Raw genomic sequence first — 15,909 nt, 5'->3', positions numbered from 1 at the left:
TCATCAAGAACAGAGGGAATGTTGATGTCTTCTTCAGGCACTCATCTTTGTAAATCTCACTGCAACAACACCAAACCAAAGTTCCAGCATAATCACCTTGTCAAGAGTCAAAATCTGCATTGGACAAGGTGATGATGCTTGAATGGAGTGAGTCCATATATATTTCCCTGCACTTGCTCAATAAAATTAACATTTACTGACTACTTCAATGTTTTTTATTCATTTCTTTTAGTGTTTCTGAATGCTAAAGAGTTGCACTTTTGAACTAATGCATTATTTTTTTTCAAGATTTTTATCTTTTTAGTTTGTTTTACATAACATGTCTGAGTGAGTGCTGTTCCGAGACTGGCAATTCTGTGTAATATGAAGTCTATGTGTATGAAAACAGTTTTAATATAAGCCGTTAAATGACCATGCGCCTTATTTTCCGATGCGCCATATAGTGCAGAAAATACGGTACTTAAATGAACCTACATTTGAATGTAGTTTTTGCATGCAACTTTAGTTATGTAAATTAATGGAGAAGAGGGAAAAACGTGAGCAATAGAGTATTATTGTATTTCGTGTGTGTTCACTCGAAATTATTTACAAAGTTACAATGACAATAAATAAGCAGGCTCATTTGCTTCCTGACAAATATTTAAAAACAATAAAAGAACTTATTTTTCATTCCCGCCACTGAAAAAGTGTAAAACACAGGACACATAAGTCATATCTTTATTACCCCACGTCACAGGGCACACACAATGTTCAAGTATGCCTGAGGAACTAAAATGGAGCAAGTGAAAAAAAAAAACATTTTTGAATAAGAGAGATAAAATGCATTTTAAAAAGAAGTGAACTGGCATTTGCATTTTCACAAAAATTCATAGAAGCTCAATGATTTTGGAACAATTCACTGTAAAGTGCTAACTGGTTTCGAGCTGAGGAAAATAAAAAGCACATGTTCCCTTTTGAAAGATCTCACACACTGGCGCGCACGCATACACACATTTTACACAAGATGGAGGTACAGTAATGACCAACCAGAAGACCATGGAGCACATTTCATTGATTAGTCCTTTAATAAGATAACTGCTTCCTTATGTTCCTTTTGTTAATGCGAACAGTGAGAGTGGCCGTCGCGTCGCACGCTACAAAAAATGCTGCTGTTGTCCTCCGTCTACACTTTTTCCTCTCTCCCGCGACGTCTCTGGTAATGTCCTTCTTCTACAGGTCCTGAGAATCCACTGGTTTCCTTGTTGTGCCATGACAGGAGGCACCTTTTAAAAAAAAAAAAAAAAAAAAAAAAACGGAAATGGGAGGAGGGTTCGGTTCAATAAACCCCGCCCCCTTGCCGCCGTCCGCCAAAGCCCAATCCTAAGCGTAAAAAGGTAAAAAGAAGGTGTACTGCAGAATGGCTTTACTCCTCACAGTCTGCGGGGGGTGCCGGAGCCCCTGGCGGTCTTGCGGCTGTTGTGTCGCGTTTGATTAGCGTTGGTGGCCGAAGGTTTCCGAGCGTTAGGCGGGAGCCTCCCTTTGGGGCCCCTCCGGGTGGCCCTCTGCCCCGCGCGGCCCCTTGCGGCCCCCGCTCGTCACTTGCGCGAGTGCAGAGTGTCCTGGAATTTGGTGCTGGTGTAGCGCACGTGGAATCCTTTCTTGTTGATGGTGTCGTCAGAGCGGAATTTGATCACCACGGAGTCGCCGGCGGAGTAGATCTCCTCAGGGGGCTTTGGGGGGAGAAAACACACTCAATTAGGGGCTCTTTAAATATCATTTCACTCATTGGTTGCCATTAACAGCACTAAATGTCCAATTTATTTTGACCAGGAGGGCACACAATGCACAATGTCAATGGCACCCAAACATGAGCATTTACAGCTAATCTTCAGAGTTTGAATGAATTGGACGTCCATCGTTGCCAACGACAACCAATACTGTCGTACTGCATCGCTTCCACACCAAACAAACAAACAAACAAAAAAAAGGTCTCATTCCCTAAACATTGCATCAGACTTTGAACCTACAGGCAATAATAAATACTATGTCCCGATTGCATATTTTCACACTCGTGTCCGAGTCACCTGATTTTGGGAATTTGCCGATACAGACTCCTGCTCGGATAAAAAAAAAAAAGTGTCCCCAGGTTACGACGTACCTAACTTGCGTGATTCAACTTTACGACTATGGAGTCTTGTGCGCCATTTTGTTTCCAGTCGTTTTTGTTTTTTGTTTTTTTTAAATAATGTTGACTTTTGTTTTGTGATGCAATGCTTTTATTGTAGCGCAGGAAGCGTAGAGCAGGTGTTAGTTCCACACGCAAGTAATAGTGCATTTTCACACGACGAACATATTTGTGCACACGAAGAAGAGCGCACACACGAGGAAGTGCGCATCTGCTCCCACGAAGAAGTCGCGCAACCAAGTGAGAGAGGGGAAAGATTACTGCTGCAAGCCTGCGTGTACATACGGTGGGGCAAAATAAGTATTTAGTCAACCACCAATTGTGCAAGTTTTCCTACATGAAAAGATTAACGAGGCCTGTAATTGTCAACATGGGTAAACCTCAACCATGAGGGACAGAATGTGGAAAAAAAAAACAACAGAAAATCATATTGTTTGATTTTTAAAGAATTTATTTCCAAATTAGAGTGGAAAATAAGTATTTGGTCACCTACAAACAAGCAAGATTTCTGGCTGTCAAAGAGGTCTAACTTCTTCTAACGAGGTCTAACGAGGCTCCACTCATTACCTGTATTAATGGCACCTGTTTTAACTCATTATCGGTATAAAGACACCTGTCCACAAACTCAGTCAGTCACACTCCAAACTCCACTATGGCTAAGACCAACGAGCTGTCGAAGGACACCAGAGACAAAATTGTAGACCTGCACCAGGCTGGGAAGACTGAATCTGCAATAGGTAAAACGCTTGGTGTAAAGAAATCAACTGTGGGAGCAATTATTAGAAAATGGAAGACATACAAGACCACTGATAATCTCCCTCAATCTGGGGCTCCATGCAAGATATCACCCCCTGGCGTCAAAACGATAACAAGAACGGTGAGCAAAAAATCCCAGAACCACACGGGGGGACCTCGTGAATGACCTACAGAGAGCTGGGACCACAGTAACAAAGGCTACTATCAGTAACACAATGCGCCGCCAGAGACTCAAATCCTGCACTGCCAGACGTGTCCCCCTGCTGAAGAAAGTACACGTCCAGGCCCGTCTGCGGTTCGCTAGAGAGCATTTGGATGATCCAGAAGAGGACTGGGAGAACGTGTTGTGGTCAGATGAAACCAAAATAGAACTTTTTGATAGAAACACAGGTTCTCGTATTTGGAGGAGATCGAATACTGAATTGCATCCGAAGAACACCATACCCACTGTGAAGCATGGGGGTGGAAACATCATGCTTTGGGGCTGTTTTTCTGCAAAGGGACCAGGACGACTGATCTGTGTAAAGGAAAGAATGAATGGGGTCATGTATCGAGAGATTTTGAGTGAAAATCTCCTTCCATCAGCAATGGCATTGAAGATGAGACGTGGCTGGGTCTTTCAGCATGACAATGATCCCAAACACACAGCCAGGGCAACAAAGGAGTGGCTTCCTAAGAAGCATTTCAAGGTCCTGGAGTGGCATAGCCGGTCTCCAGATCTCAACCCCATGAAAATCTGTGGAGGGAGTTGAAAGTCCGTGTTGCCCAACGACAGCCCCAAAACATCACTGCTCTAGAGGAGATCTGCATGGAGGAATGGGCCAAAATACCAGCAACAGTGTGTGAAAAGTTTGTGAAGAGTTACAGAAAACGTTGGGCCTCCGTTATTGCCAACAAATGGTACATAACAAAGTATTGAGATGGACTTTTGGTATGGACCAAATACTTATTTTCCACCATGAGTTGCAAATAAATTCTTTAAAAATCAAACAATGTTATTTTCTGTTTTTTTCCCCACATTCTGTCTCTCATGGTTGAGGTTTACCCATGTTGACAATCACAGGTCTCTCTAATATTTTCAAGTGGGAGAACTTGCACAATTAGTGGTTGACTAAATACTTATTTGCCCCACTGGAAATACGTATTATGCAGAATAGACTTGGTTGTAGGCTACTCGTCTGGCTCAGCAGCTTTTCCCAGTAAAAAAGCTGTCCAGAGATGTCTGTTTTTTAGTCATCTTTGCTAACGTGTGGGGTTATTATTTCCAGGAACAAAACTGATGCACTTACGTCATTAATGAGCACAAGTGCACATATACAGCTAATGCGAGCAAAACGATCGGAAGTACCATGTCCGCCATTGCTGAAGTGTGCAGCCCTCCAACAGCAGCTAACGTTACTGTTTACATTGACTGACGCAGGGCTGCTTGTGGTGTGCAAACACCCCAGCAATGGCGGCCAACCAACGGTAGAGGTACCACTGTATTAACAAATTTACAGAATATTTGTTTGTAATATGAAACTGAACAGGTGATTAAACTTTAGTGTAATAAGGGCAAAGGTCAAAAGTCACAGAGGTCAGAAATATGGCAATGCTTTAAATTTGTCTGCTTAGGCGGCGGGCGGTGTACTCTCTGAGTGCTCCTGTAGTTAGTTTTTAGTGCAATAGCGGGAAAATAAAATCGCACTTAATAGAGCAAAAAAATTCATAATGATTTTTCCTTTATATATCAAACTGAGTAAATATTGTAGAAAAGAATAGTCCTCCTCACCCCTGAACCACAGTAACGTCCGAGGCGCGGAGACTTGGTGTCGGCTCCGTCAAAGAGCTCCATGTAGTCGTAGCCGCAGTCTGCCTCCTCTTCGATCTCGAAGGTTTGGAAGATGAGTTCCACGCCGTAGCCCTTCTCGGCAGAGATTACCCACTGGCAGTCGGACGCGCCGGGGTAGTTGTTGTCCCCGAACTGGGCGTGGGAGAACAGATCCTTGGTCTTGACTTCAGCCTTCAGGCGACCGCCGCACTCTGTGGACAAAAAGGGAACTTCAACTTCATTACTGAGTAGAGAAGCAAGTTTTTAGAAGTTTTGTAGTCTCATTTGGAAGCACCTTTAGTACTGCACCTCCATATTTTTGCAGTATTAGCCATGAGCGAACGTTTGACTCAGTGTCACTAGATGGCGACAATTAAATTCACATCTGGCCAACATCAATTTGCACGGTTACCTCAGTGTCCGTTGGGTTTTGTGCTCACACTTTCCATTTTTTGGGCTGTGTTTTTTGCCAAATATACTTTTTCTAACCAAGTGAGAGCTGAGAGGAAGAGACTGACCATTACATTGTAGTTTGTAACAAAAAACAAAAAAGTACAGACGCATTTTCCATGTATAGGCCCTATTAGGTTGCAAGCCCCCCAAAATTCAGACATAAATGTTTTATAATGCATAAAAATGCATCAAAACCTGGACCTAATACATATTATAATTACATTATTGTGCATAATGTAAAAAAAAAACAAGAATAGAGGAAAGAATAAAAGTTATAATAATAATAGTAATAGTAATATACCAATGTAAAGCTGTCGGAACACGAGGGGCAAATGAAGAGGACACTGGGATACACACATACGCATACAGTAAAGGTCCCTCTTAGCCAATTAGATGCCAGGAATACTAGGCAATAGCCAATGGCAGAGCAGCTATAAGTATGTTACGTTCGGTAAACTCCGGGAAGTACGAGTACCAGGCATAATGTATTTTTGTCTTTCGTATCCTTTCCTAACAAGAAGCAATATTTTGCCGTTGAGGTGTGTCTTAACCTGAAAATTCTGTATGTAGAGACGTTCTTAAGTAGAGGTACCACTGTACCATCATTCTGTGTTAGGGCCTTGGCCCCTTCCTCATGAGACCTGGGCCACCTCTGGCAGGTGTACATCTTTCATCTAATTTACAGGTTGGCTGTCAGACGGGTGGAGCGGCCACAGCTGCAGGCTATCACCATCAGCCACCTTTAGAAGCCAGTGGACACCTCACTTAGTCGCCAGATCAACTCATCTAGTTCTGCTGTCAGTTGTATCACGTCTTGCTTGTATTTCCTCAACCTCAAGCTTGAATATTCCCTGATCCTTGTCAGCATCCTGCCTGAATACTCCGGCATCTCGCAACAATAAAACATTGTTGGTCAAAGTCTGCATTTGGATCCCCTCCCATCGCACAACCTAACATTTTGTACAAGAACTTTTTTTTTTTCTAAACCATCAAATATTTCTGTTCATTCTATTTTTTTAACCCCTCTATAGGGCACTCATTGACTGCCTTTGACAGCGAATGATCCCAGCCAGCCCTACCAGTCAAGATGGATTGGACGTTTAGTGCTGTCAGTGGCACTGAAAGATGAGCATTCACAGCCAGTCCTCCCAGTTTAACACTTTCCCACCCAAATTAGGCTTCCCCCCCCCCTCATTTAACTCCCTGGCTGGATACATAAGATGTCCAATTAATTGACATCTAGAACTTCAATGGAATGCAAGAGTTCAATCCTATGAAAAAATTGAAGGGCCATTTACATGGTGATGCTCCGAGACTACAACACATTTCATGTTTGCATTTACAGTGGTACCTCTACATACAAAGTTAATTCGTTCCAGGACCTTGTTTGTAAGTTGAAATGGTCTTATGTCGAGCAGGATTTTCCCATAAGAGTACATTATAATTCCATTAATTCGTTCCACAGTTCAAAAACCTACACTAAATTCTTAATAAATACTGCTGGTACGATTACAAATGGCATTTAAAGATATTATAACAAATAAATTATGAATAAAAATTGGAATAATAATAATAATAATTCCTGTAATAATGTAAGGAATCAGGTTCTAATGTGGCAGACGTGTTTTGCGTGCTGTAACTGAACGCACCGCGTTGATGATGTGACAGAGTTAGAAAGCTGGGGTAGAGATTTTACTTTCTCTTTTAATGTTTTGTTTTTGCTTCAACTGCGGCAGACAGTAGGCATGCTGTGTTGCAGAAGTTCTGAAATAAATGACTAAAAACCTGACGAAGCTGTGGATTTCTTTGACAATTTTACCACAATAATAATTGTCACCGGCTTAACTTATAGAGACGGGTGAACGGAAGTTGGAGTAGGACCGGTGAGATCGTAGACATTCTACGGCCGTATTGTCGAGCAAGTTCACGGATGCGCACACCACGATCACTATTTTTCTATCATTTCCATCTTTACTTAAATGGTAAGTGTCACCTTTTTCCTTTTTTTTCACCACCTGCACTAACCTTCTTGGAACCTGTGTTGATTTCTCTCACAAGCAAATCTGCCGTGCGTCCATCTCGTGGTAAGACAAAGAAACTGCAGCCGTCATATATCGTTGTATTTCGAGCATGTGGTCGGATGTAGAAACAAATGGCGAGTCTAATTTTACGTCGCATGTTGAAAAAACTGTGTGTCAAAGCGATCGTATGTCAAGGTACCACTGTCCATGGTTCCATCCAATCAAACAATGTCGCAATTCCATGTGAAAATGATTTAGTATTCATGCCAGGCCCTAGGGGGCAGTGCAGTTTTACTAGGCGACAGCCAATGATGCGCTTCCTCCAACCTCCTCAGCCCGGAAGACAACATACTGTACTGGACTGTCTCAGAAAATTAGAATACACAATATTCTAATTTTCTGAGACAGTCCTGTACATTAATCCACCATTTAAAGCAGGGGTGTCCAAACTTTTTGCAAAGGGGACCAGATTTGGCGTGGTAAAAATGTGGGGGGCCGACCTTGGCTGACGTCCTTTACATAGAACAATATACAGGACTGTCTCAGAAAATTAGAATATTGTGTATTCTAATTTTCTGAGACAGTCCAGTACCTTCCCACTCTAAGCAAGGGCATCCACGGGGTTTTTCTTTTTCTCCAAAAGGCACAAAAATGCGAACATTAATTACATTTCAATTAAAAATATAAACAATCAATTCAAGCCGACGTTTCGCCATGTTTGCTGTTCTGAATGTTTAGTAGCAACAACTGCGCATGCCCAAAGGGACGTGTGCCAGTGCTGATGTCATCGGAGCAAGAGCGTTCCATTTTATATGGTTGGGGAGCAAGCCCCGCAATCGTTCCTCTTTGGAATCTTTGGAGGCCGGAATCAAAAGTTTGCGTCTTTGCCATCACCATGTAAAGGCGAGGGCATTCTACTACACGATCGATGAGTTTTGGTGTCGCAGAGTCACAATGAAAATTGCCCCTAAATCTACTTTAAAGGGTTACTTGGGACTTTAACCAGGGTGTATTTCTATCGTTATCCATATTAATTTCAGTAATTTATTATTAATTAACATTGTATTAATTTATAAATTACATTACAAAAAAAACAAGTATTATTAACAATTTCAATACAATAATAATTTCTGAAAAATTGCAAATATTATTATTTTTTTAAATGACCAAAAATAGTCATTTGCGCTATAAAGGGTTAAGGGTCTTGTCAACTTTTGAATAGTTGTCCACTGTCTTTAAAGCGTTAAATCAATTGGATGTCTAGTTAAATACTACAAAAAACAAACTTTTAAACCCAGGAGTTTGGACGTCCATTGCTGTCAAGTTAATACATGTATTTCTAAATTCCTCTATTAAATTAAATGCGTTTTTTATTGTTATAGGCGGAATTAGATATGCATAAAAAAAGCTTAAAATATTTACTTGATCATTTCCTTCAATCCAATGAAAACAAACTCCTAAACATTTGTACCTGCCGTGTGGGAGGCCTCAAAGCCTTTCTTCTGCACGGAGCTGTCGGAGAAAAAGCGGATGAAGAGCTTATTGCCGCTAGACGTGATGGGCTGCGGCTTCTTGGTGCCGCAGAAGCGACCGAGTGTTTGCGCTTTGCCGTCTTTGCCGTCGTAGATCTCGATGTGGTCGTAAGCGCATTCCAGGTGAGCCTCCATGTCGATTTCATTGAAAGCCTACGACGGAAGAAGACGAAAGTTACTTAAAACTGTGACGGGAAACCAGTAAGTCAGACGAATTGCAACGTACTATTTTAATGCGGTGGCCTGGCGTGGTGGTAAGTGACCAGGTGCAGGCCTTTTTGCTTGGATATTTATCCGGCCAGTTGGGACTTGTGATGGTACCGCTCACACTGGTCACTGTGTGATCACAGCCAGCTACAATTGGGTGGGGAAAAAAAAGACACAAAAAGGTGAACTATGAACACAAAAACTCTTTTTATAGAACAGTGGTGGGTACAGCTTTTCCTTTTTTTTTTTTTTTTTTTTTTTTTTTTTTTTTTTTACATAAGTACAGATTCAAATGCAAAAAAGTACTTAAGGAAAAGAATGAAAAAAATTTTGTCAAGTACAAAAGTAATTGCTTTAGAATTTACAAGTAAAAAGTAAAAGTATTTCCTCCCAATGCAAAAATGTATTATACAGTATATACTGTATTATATACACCATATATACAGTGGGGAGAACAAGTATTTGATACACTGCCAATTGGCAGTGTACAGTTGTTTTGGCTTAAAATACAACAGCAATTTCTTTTTCAGTCTTGTCTGTGTTTTCCGCCATATGGAAAACTGCTGTATTTTAAGCCAAAACAACTGTTGTGTTTGATAGAACAATATGTCTACATGCTGTGATAGCAGATTCATAGAGCATTAAGCCCCCGTTTTGTCCGTTTTACCCTGAAAACCCCGTTTACAGACATCGCGCAACCGCTTTTGTTTCAACCCAGCCAGTAAACGAAGGTAATTAATTATATTATTAAAAATGTCTATCATTTTTAGCTTAGAATCATTAATTGATGTCTAATATTTTGTTTAAAAAAGGAAAACGACTTTAAAAAATTATTCACTCGCATATTTTAAAATTACGTCACACTGAAAAAAATGGTGTCTGTAAAAAAGTCACAGATATCTGCCTCATAACTATCGCTTAATTGTATTTTTTTTTTTGTTATTGTCACATTTTCTCCGATATGTTAGATGATAAATAATCGAACCAAACAAAGAAAAATTGAAAAATATGTTTAAAAGGGTAAATATATAAAAAAGACAATCTCGACCACTCCTTGATGTCTGCAATTTCTGCATCGCGACCCTTATTATATCACCATGTTTCACCCATAAAATCCCCCAAAAATCCAGCTGTGGTCATTCACAACTGTGTCTTGACACTCAGTGATACGTGCTACATAGAGCTTTTGGATCGAAACAAGGTAAGTACGCGATAATGTCTCGTTAAAGTCATGGCGTCTGTAATTCTGCTCTCGCGTGCTCTCACCCCCAGATAGGGTTTTGCTGTTTAAATTTTTATTTTATTTTTTTAAATGCCCTCCTGTTCAAAATGTTTCTTCCCCCAGAAAATTGAGATTTTAAGCTTTCCAATGATGTAACACACATGCATATCGGAATATTTTGAAATTTTGCCAAATTGGGGTGTCGGAGCGGAGAGTCTCAAATTGTCCGATAGAATTGTTCATACGAATGGAAGAGGATATTGTCAAAAGACACCAAAAAATTATGTTTTGCAATAATTTGCCGAGGTATTGGATTGCTACTCGTTATTGGCATATCGTCAAAATCAGGTGACTCTGAATCAAACTCGGGTGCAAAAATTTGTCATCGGGACAACTGTTATCCAAATTGTGGTTGGTGTTCCGAATTAAGTTTCAAACTAGTGTTAGGGTTTTAAATTAAGGTCTAAAACCAGGGTTAGGGTTCCAAATTAGGATTTCAAACTGGGGTTAGAATTTGAAGTTGGAGTTTCGATCCGGGCCTTTTACACTGCTGGCCAAACGTATTGGCACCCCTGCAATTCTGTCAGATAATGCTCAATTTCTCCCAGAAAATGATTGCAAATACAACTGCTTTGGGAGTAATTGCTTGCAATGAAAAAACACAAAAGCGAATGAAAAATAATTAAATCATTATCATTTCACACAAAACTCCAAAAATGGGCCGTACAAAAGTATTGGCACCCTCAGCCTAATACTTGGTAGCACAACCTTCACACAAAAAAACTGCTCTTCACAGGTGTTCTATATGGGATTTAGGTCTGGACTCATTGCTGACCATTTTAGTCTCCAGTGCTTTCTCTCAAACCATTTTCTAGTGTTTTTTGAAGTGCGTTTTAGGTCATTGTCCTGCTGGAAGACCCATGACCTCTGAGGGAGACCCAGCTTTCTCACCCTCGGCCCTACATTATGCTGCAAAATTTGTTAGTAGTCTTCAGACTTTATAATGCCATGCACACAGTCAAGCAGTCCAGTGCCAAGTAAGTTTTGGCAAACTCCAGCCTGGCTTTTTTGTGTCTCTGGGTCAGAAACGGGATTTTCCTGGGTATCCTACCATAGAATCCATTTTCATTCAGACGCCGACGGATAGTACGGGTTGACCCTGTTGTACCCTCGGACTGCAGCACAACTTTATCCTTTAACTTTATCCATCATCCGCACAATCATTCGTTCGAATCTCTCGTCAATTTTTCTTTTCCGCCCACAACTAGGGAGGTTAGCCACATGGGCTTTACACTTATTGATGACACTGCGCACGCTAGACACAGGAACATTCAGGTCTTTGGAGATGGACTTGTAGCCTTGAGATTGCCCATGCTTCCTCACAATTTTGCTTCTCAAGTCCTCAAACAATTCTTTGGTCTTCTTTTCTCCATGCTCAATGTGGCACACACAATGATACAGGACAGAGGTTAAGTCAACTTTAATCCATTTTAACTGACTGGAAGTGTGTTTTAGTAATTGCCACCACCTGTTATGTGCCACAGGTAAGTAACAGGTGCTGTTAATTACACAAATTAGAGAAACATCACATGATTTTTCAAAGGGTGCCAATACTTTTGTCCATCCCATTTTTGGAGCTTTGTGTAAAATGATATTACATTTTTTTCCCCCATTCTCTTTTGTGTTTTTTCTTTGCAAGCAAAATAAACGAAGATATTACTACCAAAGCATTTGTAATTGCAATCATTTTCTGGGACAAATTGAGCATTATCTGACAGAATTGCTACACTTTTGGCCAGCAGTGTATTTGACGGCTTCAAAATAGGCTTAGGGCAGTGGTTCTTAACCTTGCTAAAGTTTCCGAACCCCACGAGTTTCACATATGCATTCATGGAACCCTTTGGAATAATAAAAAAAATCAAATAATTAAATCAAATTCAAAACCAATATATCTGAAAAAATATTCAAACGGATTCCCGTTCAACTTTCTTCTCATTTTGACAGCATGTTTTTAAACAGGTCAAAACGTAAGCAGTCTGCTATACTTCTTCATATTATGTGCGAGTCAAGCTTCCACTGAGCAAAACAGTTTCTCCTTCCATCAGATAGAGGACTAGCAGTTGAAAGAAATAGAATAAAGCCTGTAAATTGGGGGCAAACCAGTCAAAAACCTAATCTAACACACCACTTTGCTTAGATTTAGTCAGCGTATGACAATAGGGCCCTGCGGGTCCTTTGCCAAAGGACCCCTTAGGCCAGTGGTTCCCAAACCGGTCCTCAAGGACCCCTGTGGGTCCTTGTTTTTGTTACTACCGACCGAGCAACGACCATTTAACCAATGAGGTTTCTGCTAAAACAAGCAGCACCTGACTACAATCAACTGTTTACACTTGTAAAACACCAGATTGGTACACATGTGTCGTCCTGTTTTGTTGGAAAGAAATCCAGCACCCACAGCGGCCTGATGTGGAATAGTTTGGGAACCCCTGCCTTAGGCTTACTCACCGAAACCAGGTTAAGAACCACAGGCTTAAGGTATTAAAACCGAGTTTCAGCACCAGCTCAACACATTTTTGTCTACGTACCCTCTTTGCAGTCATGCTTGTTCTCGTGCAGCACAAAACCACTCCTGCACTGGCAGCTGTAGCTTCCGAACGTGTTGACGCATTCGTGCTGACAGCCGCCGTTCTCCTTGGAGCACTCGTCTTTGTCTGAGGACATGGGCAGACAAGGGACGATGACGACCGACGTTGCGCCGAGGTTTAACAGATTCTGAGGCACTCACCAGAGAAAAACTGCGCTTTAAAGCCCTTTTTGGAGACCGTGTTGTCAGACTTGAACTCGATGCGCATGTTGTTGTACTGAGAAGTGATGGCTTCGGGTTTCTCGGCGCCACAGAACTTCCCGTGTAGCCTGGAGTCTGCTGACAGTCCGCTGCGCACCTCAACGTAGTCGTACTTGCAAACCTGAGCACGGACGCAACGCTAGTTAAAGTCTTTGTCGTGAGTGATGAAACAAAAGGGGCAAGGGATCACAGCAAGATGCAAGCAGGGACAATAAGCAGAACTGAACAAACCCACCCAACGCCGATAGAAAATAACCCCAGTGCTCACGTCATTGCCCTCAGTCTCGAAGACGTCAAAGAGCAGAGTGATGCGGTACTGTGTGGGGGCCACCAGCTGCCAGATGCAGTTCTTGTTGGGGGGGTACTCTCTGGGCCAACCGGGGCTGGTGATGGAGCCGTTCAACTTGGTGATGAAGCCTCCGCAGGCAGCTGAACAACAGACATATTTTTTTAATAGGGTGTATTTTGTAGCATTTAATTATTGGAGAAGAATCTATTTGTGTAATAGAAGTAATAATTAGTTACTAGCAGAAAATTAAACTCAAGTCACAGTGACTCAGACTCCAGTCGACTGAAGTTGCAAATCTGATGACTTGCAGCTCGACTTGGACTTGCAGGACGGGGGACGGGTATCGATAAGCATCTGCTTTTTTCCCCGTCTTCCTTTGTCTGTCATCGTCTTTTTCGGGCAAATTATTCCATAGTCTGTGTCAATGTTTCTCCTTTCTGGCCAAACTATCCCACACTCTGTAACTGTCAATGATTCTGATGATGATGACAATGACAATAAATTAATTCATTCATTCATTCAAAAAAACGCAGACTCATACTTGACTCGCTTGAGCTGGGAGGGTCCGAGACTCGACTCGACTTGAGAGACAATTTACTCGAGACTCGACAAGCTGACTCAAAAAACTTGAATCGAAGATTGGTTCCCACCTACCAGTGATCCGCTTGAGTTCCTTGGCCGCTCAAGTAACATCATGGCAATCAAAAATCAATCAAATTCCCTGCAGACTATTCTGCATACTTTTTTTTACATTGACTTACAATGACAGTAAAGTTTCCCTCAAAGATTAACCTGCGTGCTTTGTGGGTGAGCTCGGGAACAATGGAGAAGGCCTTGCCTAACCTGTGACCAGTGTTGTTAATCTTACTTTAAAAAGTAATTAGTTACACTTACAAATTACTTCTCCCCAAAAGTAATTGAGTAAGTAACTCAGTTAACTCATTTTAAGGATAGCTAGTTACTCAGCAAAGCAACTGGCGTTACGTTTCATGTTCTACTAATTATTACATTACACATTCTATGACATCTTTCACATAATGTTTATATTAACTGATTGAATTGAACCGATTTTTTTCATGAACCCTCCAAAAAATGCATAGGTCTCACCTTTTACACTTTTTTTGAGTTCCACCTATATAAGAGTGTAACGGTATACAAACTTTTTAACTTTCAAATGCTGTGAGAAAATAAGCCTTTTTGTTTTTCCTGTTGTACCGTACCCACACCGAACCGTGTCCCCGTACCGAAGTACGTACTGAACCGTGACTCCTAATACTGTATATATACTGTAAATATATTTTTCAATATGCAGATAAGGTTCTGAATCTCCTGCCTATCCTGTCTTTGTTCTAGTTGTTTTGATTAAAAAACATCACAAAAGGTTCATGGATACGTCATTAAAAAAAGTTTAGGTCAAGTGACTATTTTTGGTAATAATATACTGTATATACGTACATATATTCTAATTATATGGTGGCGTCTTCAAGGACAACACCAACTTGGTAATGATAATGCGCACTCCGCCTGAAAATAGTACATTATTTTCAATTATTGATAATGCACACTCCGCCTGAAAATAGTACATTATTTTCAATTAATTGTACCCACCTGTACGCCACGAACTGTATGTATAAAAAAAAAAAAAAAAAAAAAAAAAAAAAAAAAGGTTGCCAGATAGTTTAAGATAATGCTCGCCACACTAAACGCTAATGCTAACGAGAATGCGAATGTTATGCTAACCCTCCAAACCACCTAGCCAATCATCATCAGGTTTGCAAAGGCGTCACCACCACCTTCCATCCTTCCCCTTCCCGCTCTGCTCATTCCCAGACAGCTGTGACAAAATCAGACAACTCGCTCTTCATTCAACCAAATTCTAGTAACGCGCCCCTTCACATCCTCAGTAATGGTAACGGCGGTGCAAAGTTGGGAAAAGTAATGATTAGATTACACACTACTGAAAAAATGTAACGCCGTTAGAAACGCTGTTATTAACAACGCTGTCTGTGACATGACAACCTTTTGACCTTTGACACGACTCGTCTTTACAACCACAGGACTCGGCTTGACTCGACATAACCTTGTGACTCGACTCTGCTTGAATCGACCTAACCTCCTGACTCGACTCAATCTAACCTCGACTTGACCTAACCTCGTGACTCGACTCGACCTAACCTCCTTACTCGACACGACCTAACCTCCTGACTCGACTCGACCTAACCTCTGACTCAACCTAACCTCCTGATTTGACGCGACCTAACCACGTGACTCGACACAACCTAACCTCATGAACAGACTCGACTCGACCTAACCTAATGAACAGACTCGACTCGACCTACCCTTGTGACTCCATTGATCTTACCTTGAGACTCGACTCGACTTGCCCACAACAGGTAAGACTCAGGACTTGTGACTCATGCAATTGTCTGGTTTCTAATGGTAATTATTTATACTAGAGGTTTGGTGCTATTTAAAACATTGTGTTGTATATCGCAACTGTCTTAAAAAAATCTCTAATTTAATTGGTGGCAACTGTCACTAGAAAGGTGCTCTTGAAGTGATCTAGTAATATTGAGAAATGATTACCACATTGGAAAGGCTAGAAACGTA

At 41.2% G+C, this 15,909-nt stretch overlaps 1 protein-coding gene across 3 annotated transcripts in view; it reads right to left on the bottom strand.

The window, feature by feature from the left end:
* Positions 1 to 701: 701 nt before the first annotated feature.
* bmp1a (bone morphogenetic protein 1a) overlaps positions 702 to 15,909 on the bottom strand; it is an 86,700-nt gene continuing 71,492 nt past the window's right edge. For all 3 annotated transcript variants that reach the window (XM_057833032.1, XM_057833033.1, XM_057833030.1), the window contains 7 exons: positions 13,279 to 13,439; positions 12,951 to 13,131; positions 12,751 to 12,876; positions 8,963 to 9,090; positions 8,676 to 8,889; positions 4,692 to 4,942; positions 702 to 1,709 (listed from right to left, as the gene is read on the bottom strand). In XM_057833032.1, coding sequence (XP_057689015.1) covers positions 1,575 to 1,709; positions 4,692 to 4,942; positions 8,676 to 8,889; positions 8,963 to 9,090; positions 12,751 to 12,876; positions 12,951 to 13,131; positions 13,279 to 13,439 — 1,196 coding nt within the window. In that variant the 3' untranslated portion in view covers positions 702 to 1,574. The remainder of the gene's footprint in view (positions 1,710 to 4,691; positions 4,943 to 8,675; positions 8,890 to 8,962; positions 9,091 to 12,750; positions 12,877 to 12,950; positions 13,132 to 13,278; positions 13,440 to 15,909) is intronic.

Source organism: Corythoichthys intestinalis, chromosome 3 (assembly GCF_030265065.1).
Source record: "Corythoichthys intestinalis isolate RoL2023-P3 chromosome 3, ASM3026506v1, whole genome shotgun sequence".
NCBI lineage: Eukaryota > Metazoa > Chordata > Actinopteri > Syngnathiformes > Syngnathidae > Corythoichthys > Corythoichthys intestinalis.
Note: the sequence above shows the minus strand (reverse complement) of the source record. Positions and strands in the feature narration are given on the sequence as shown.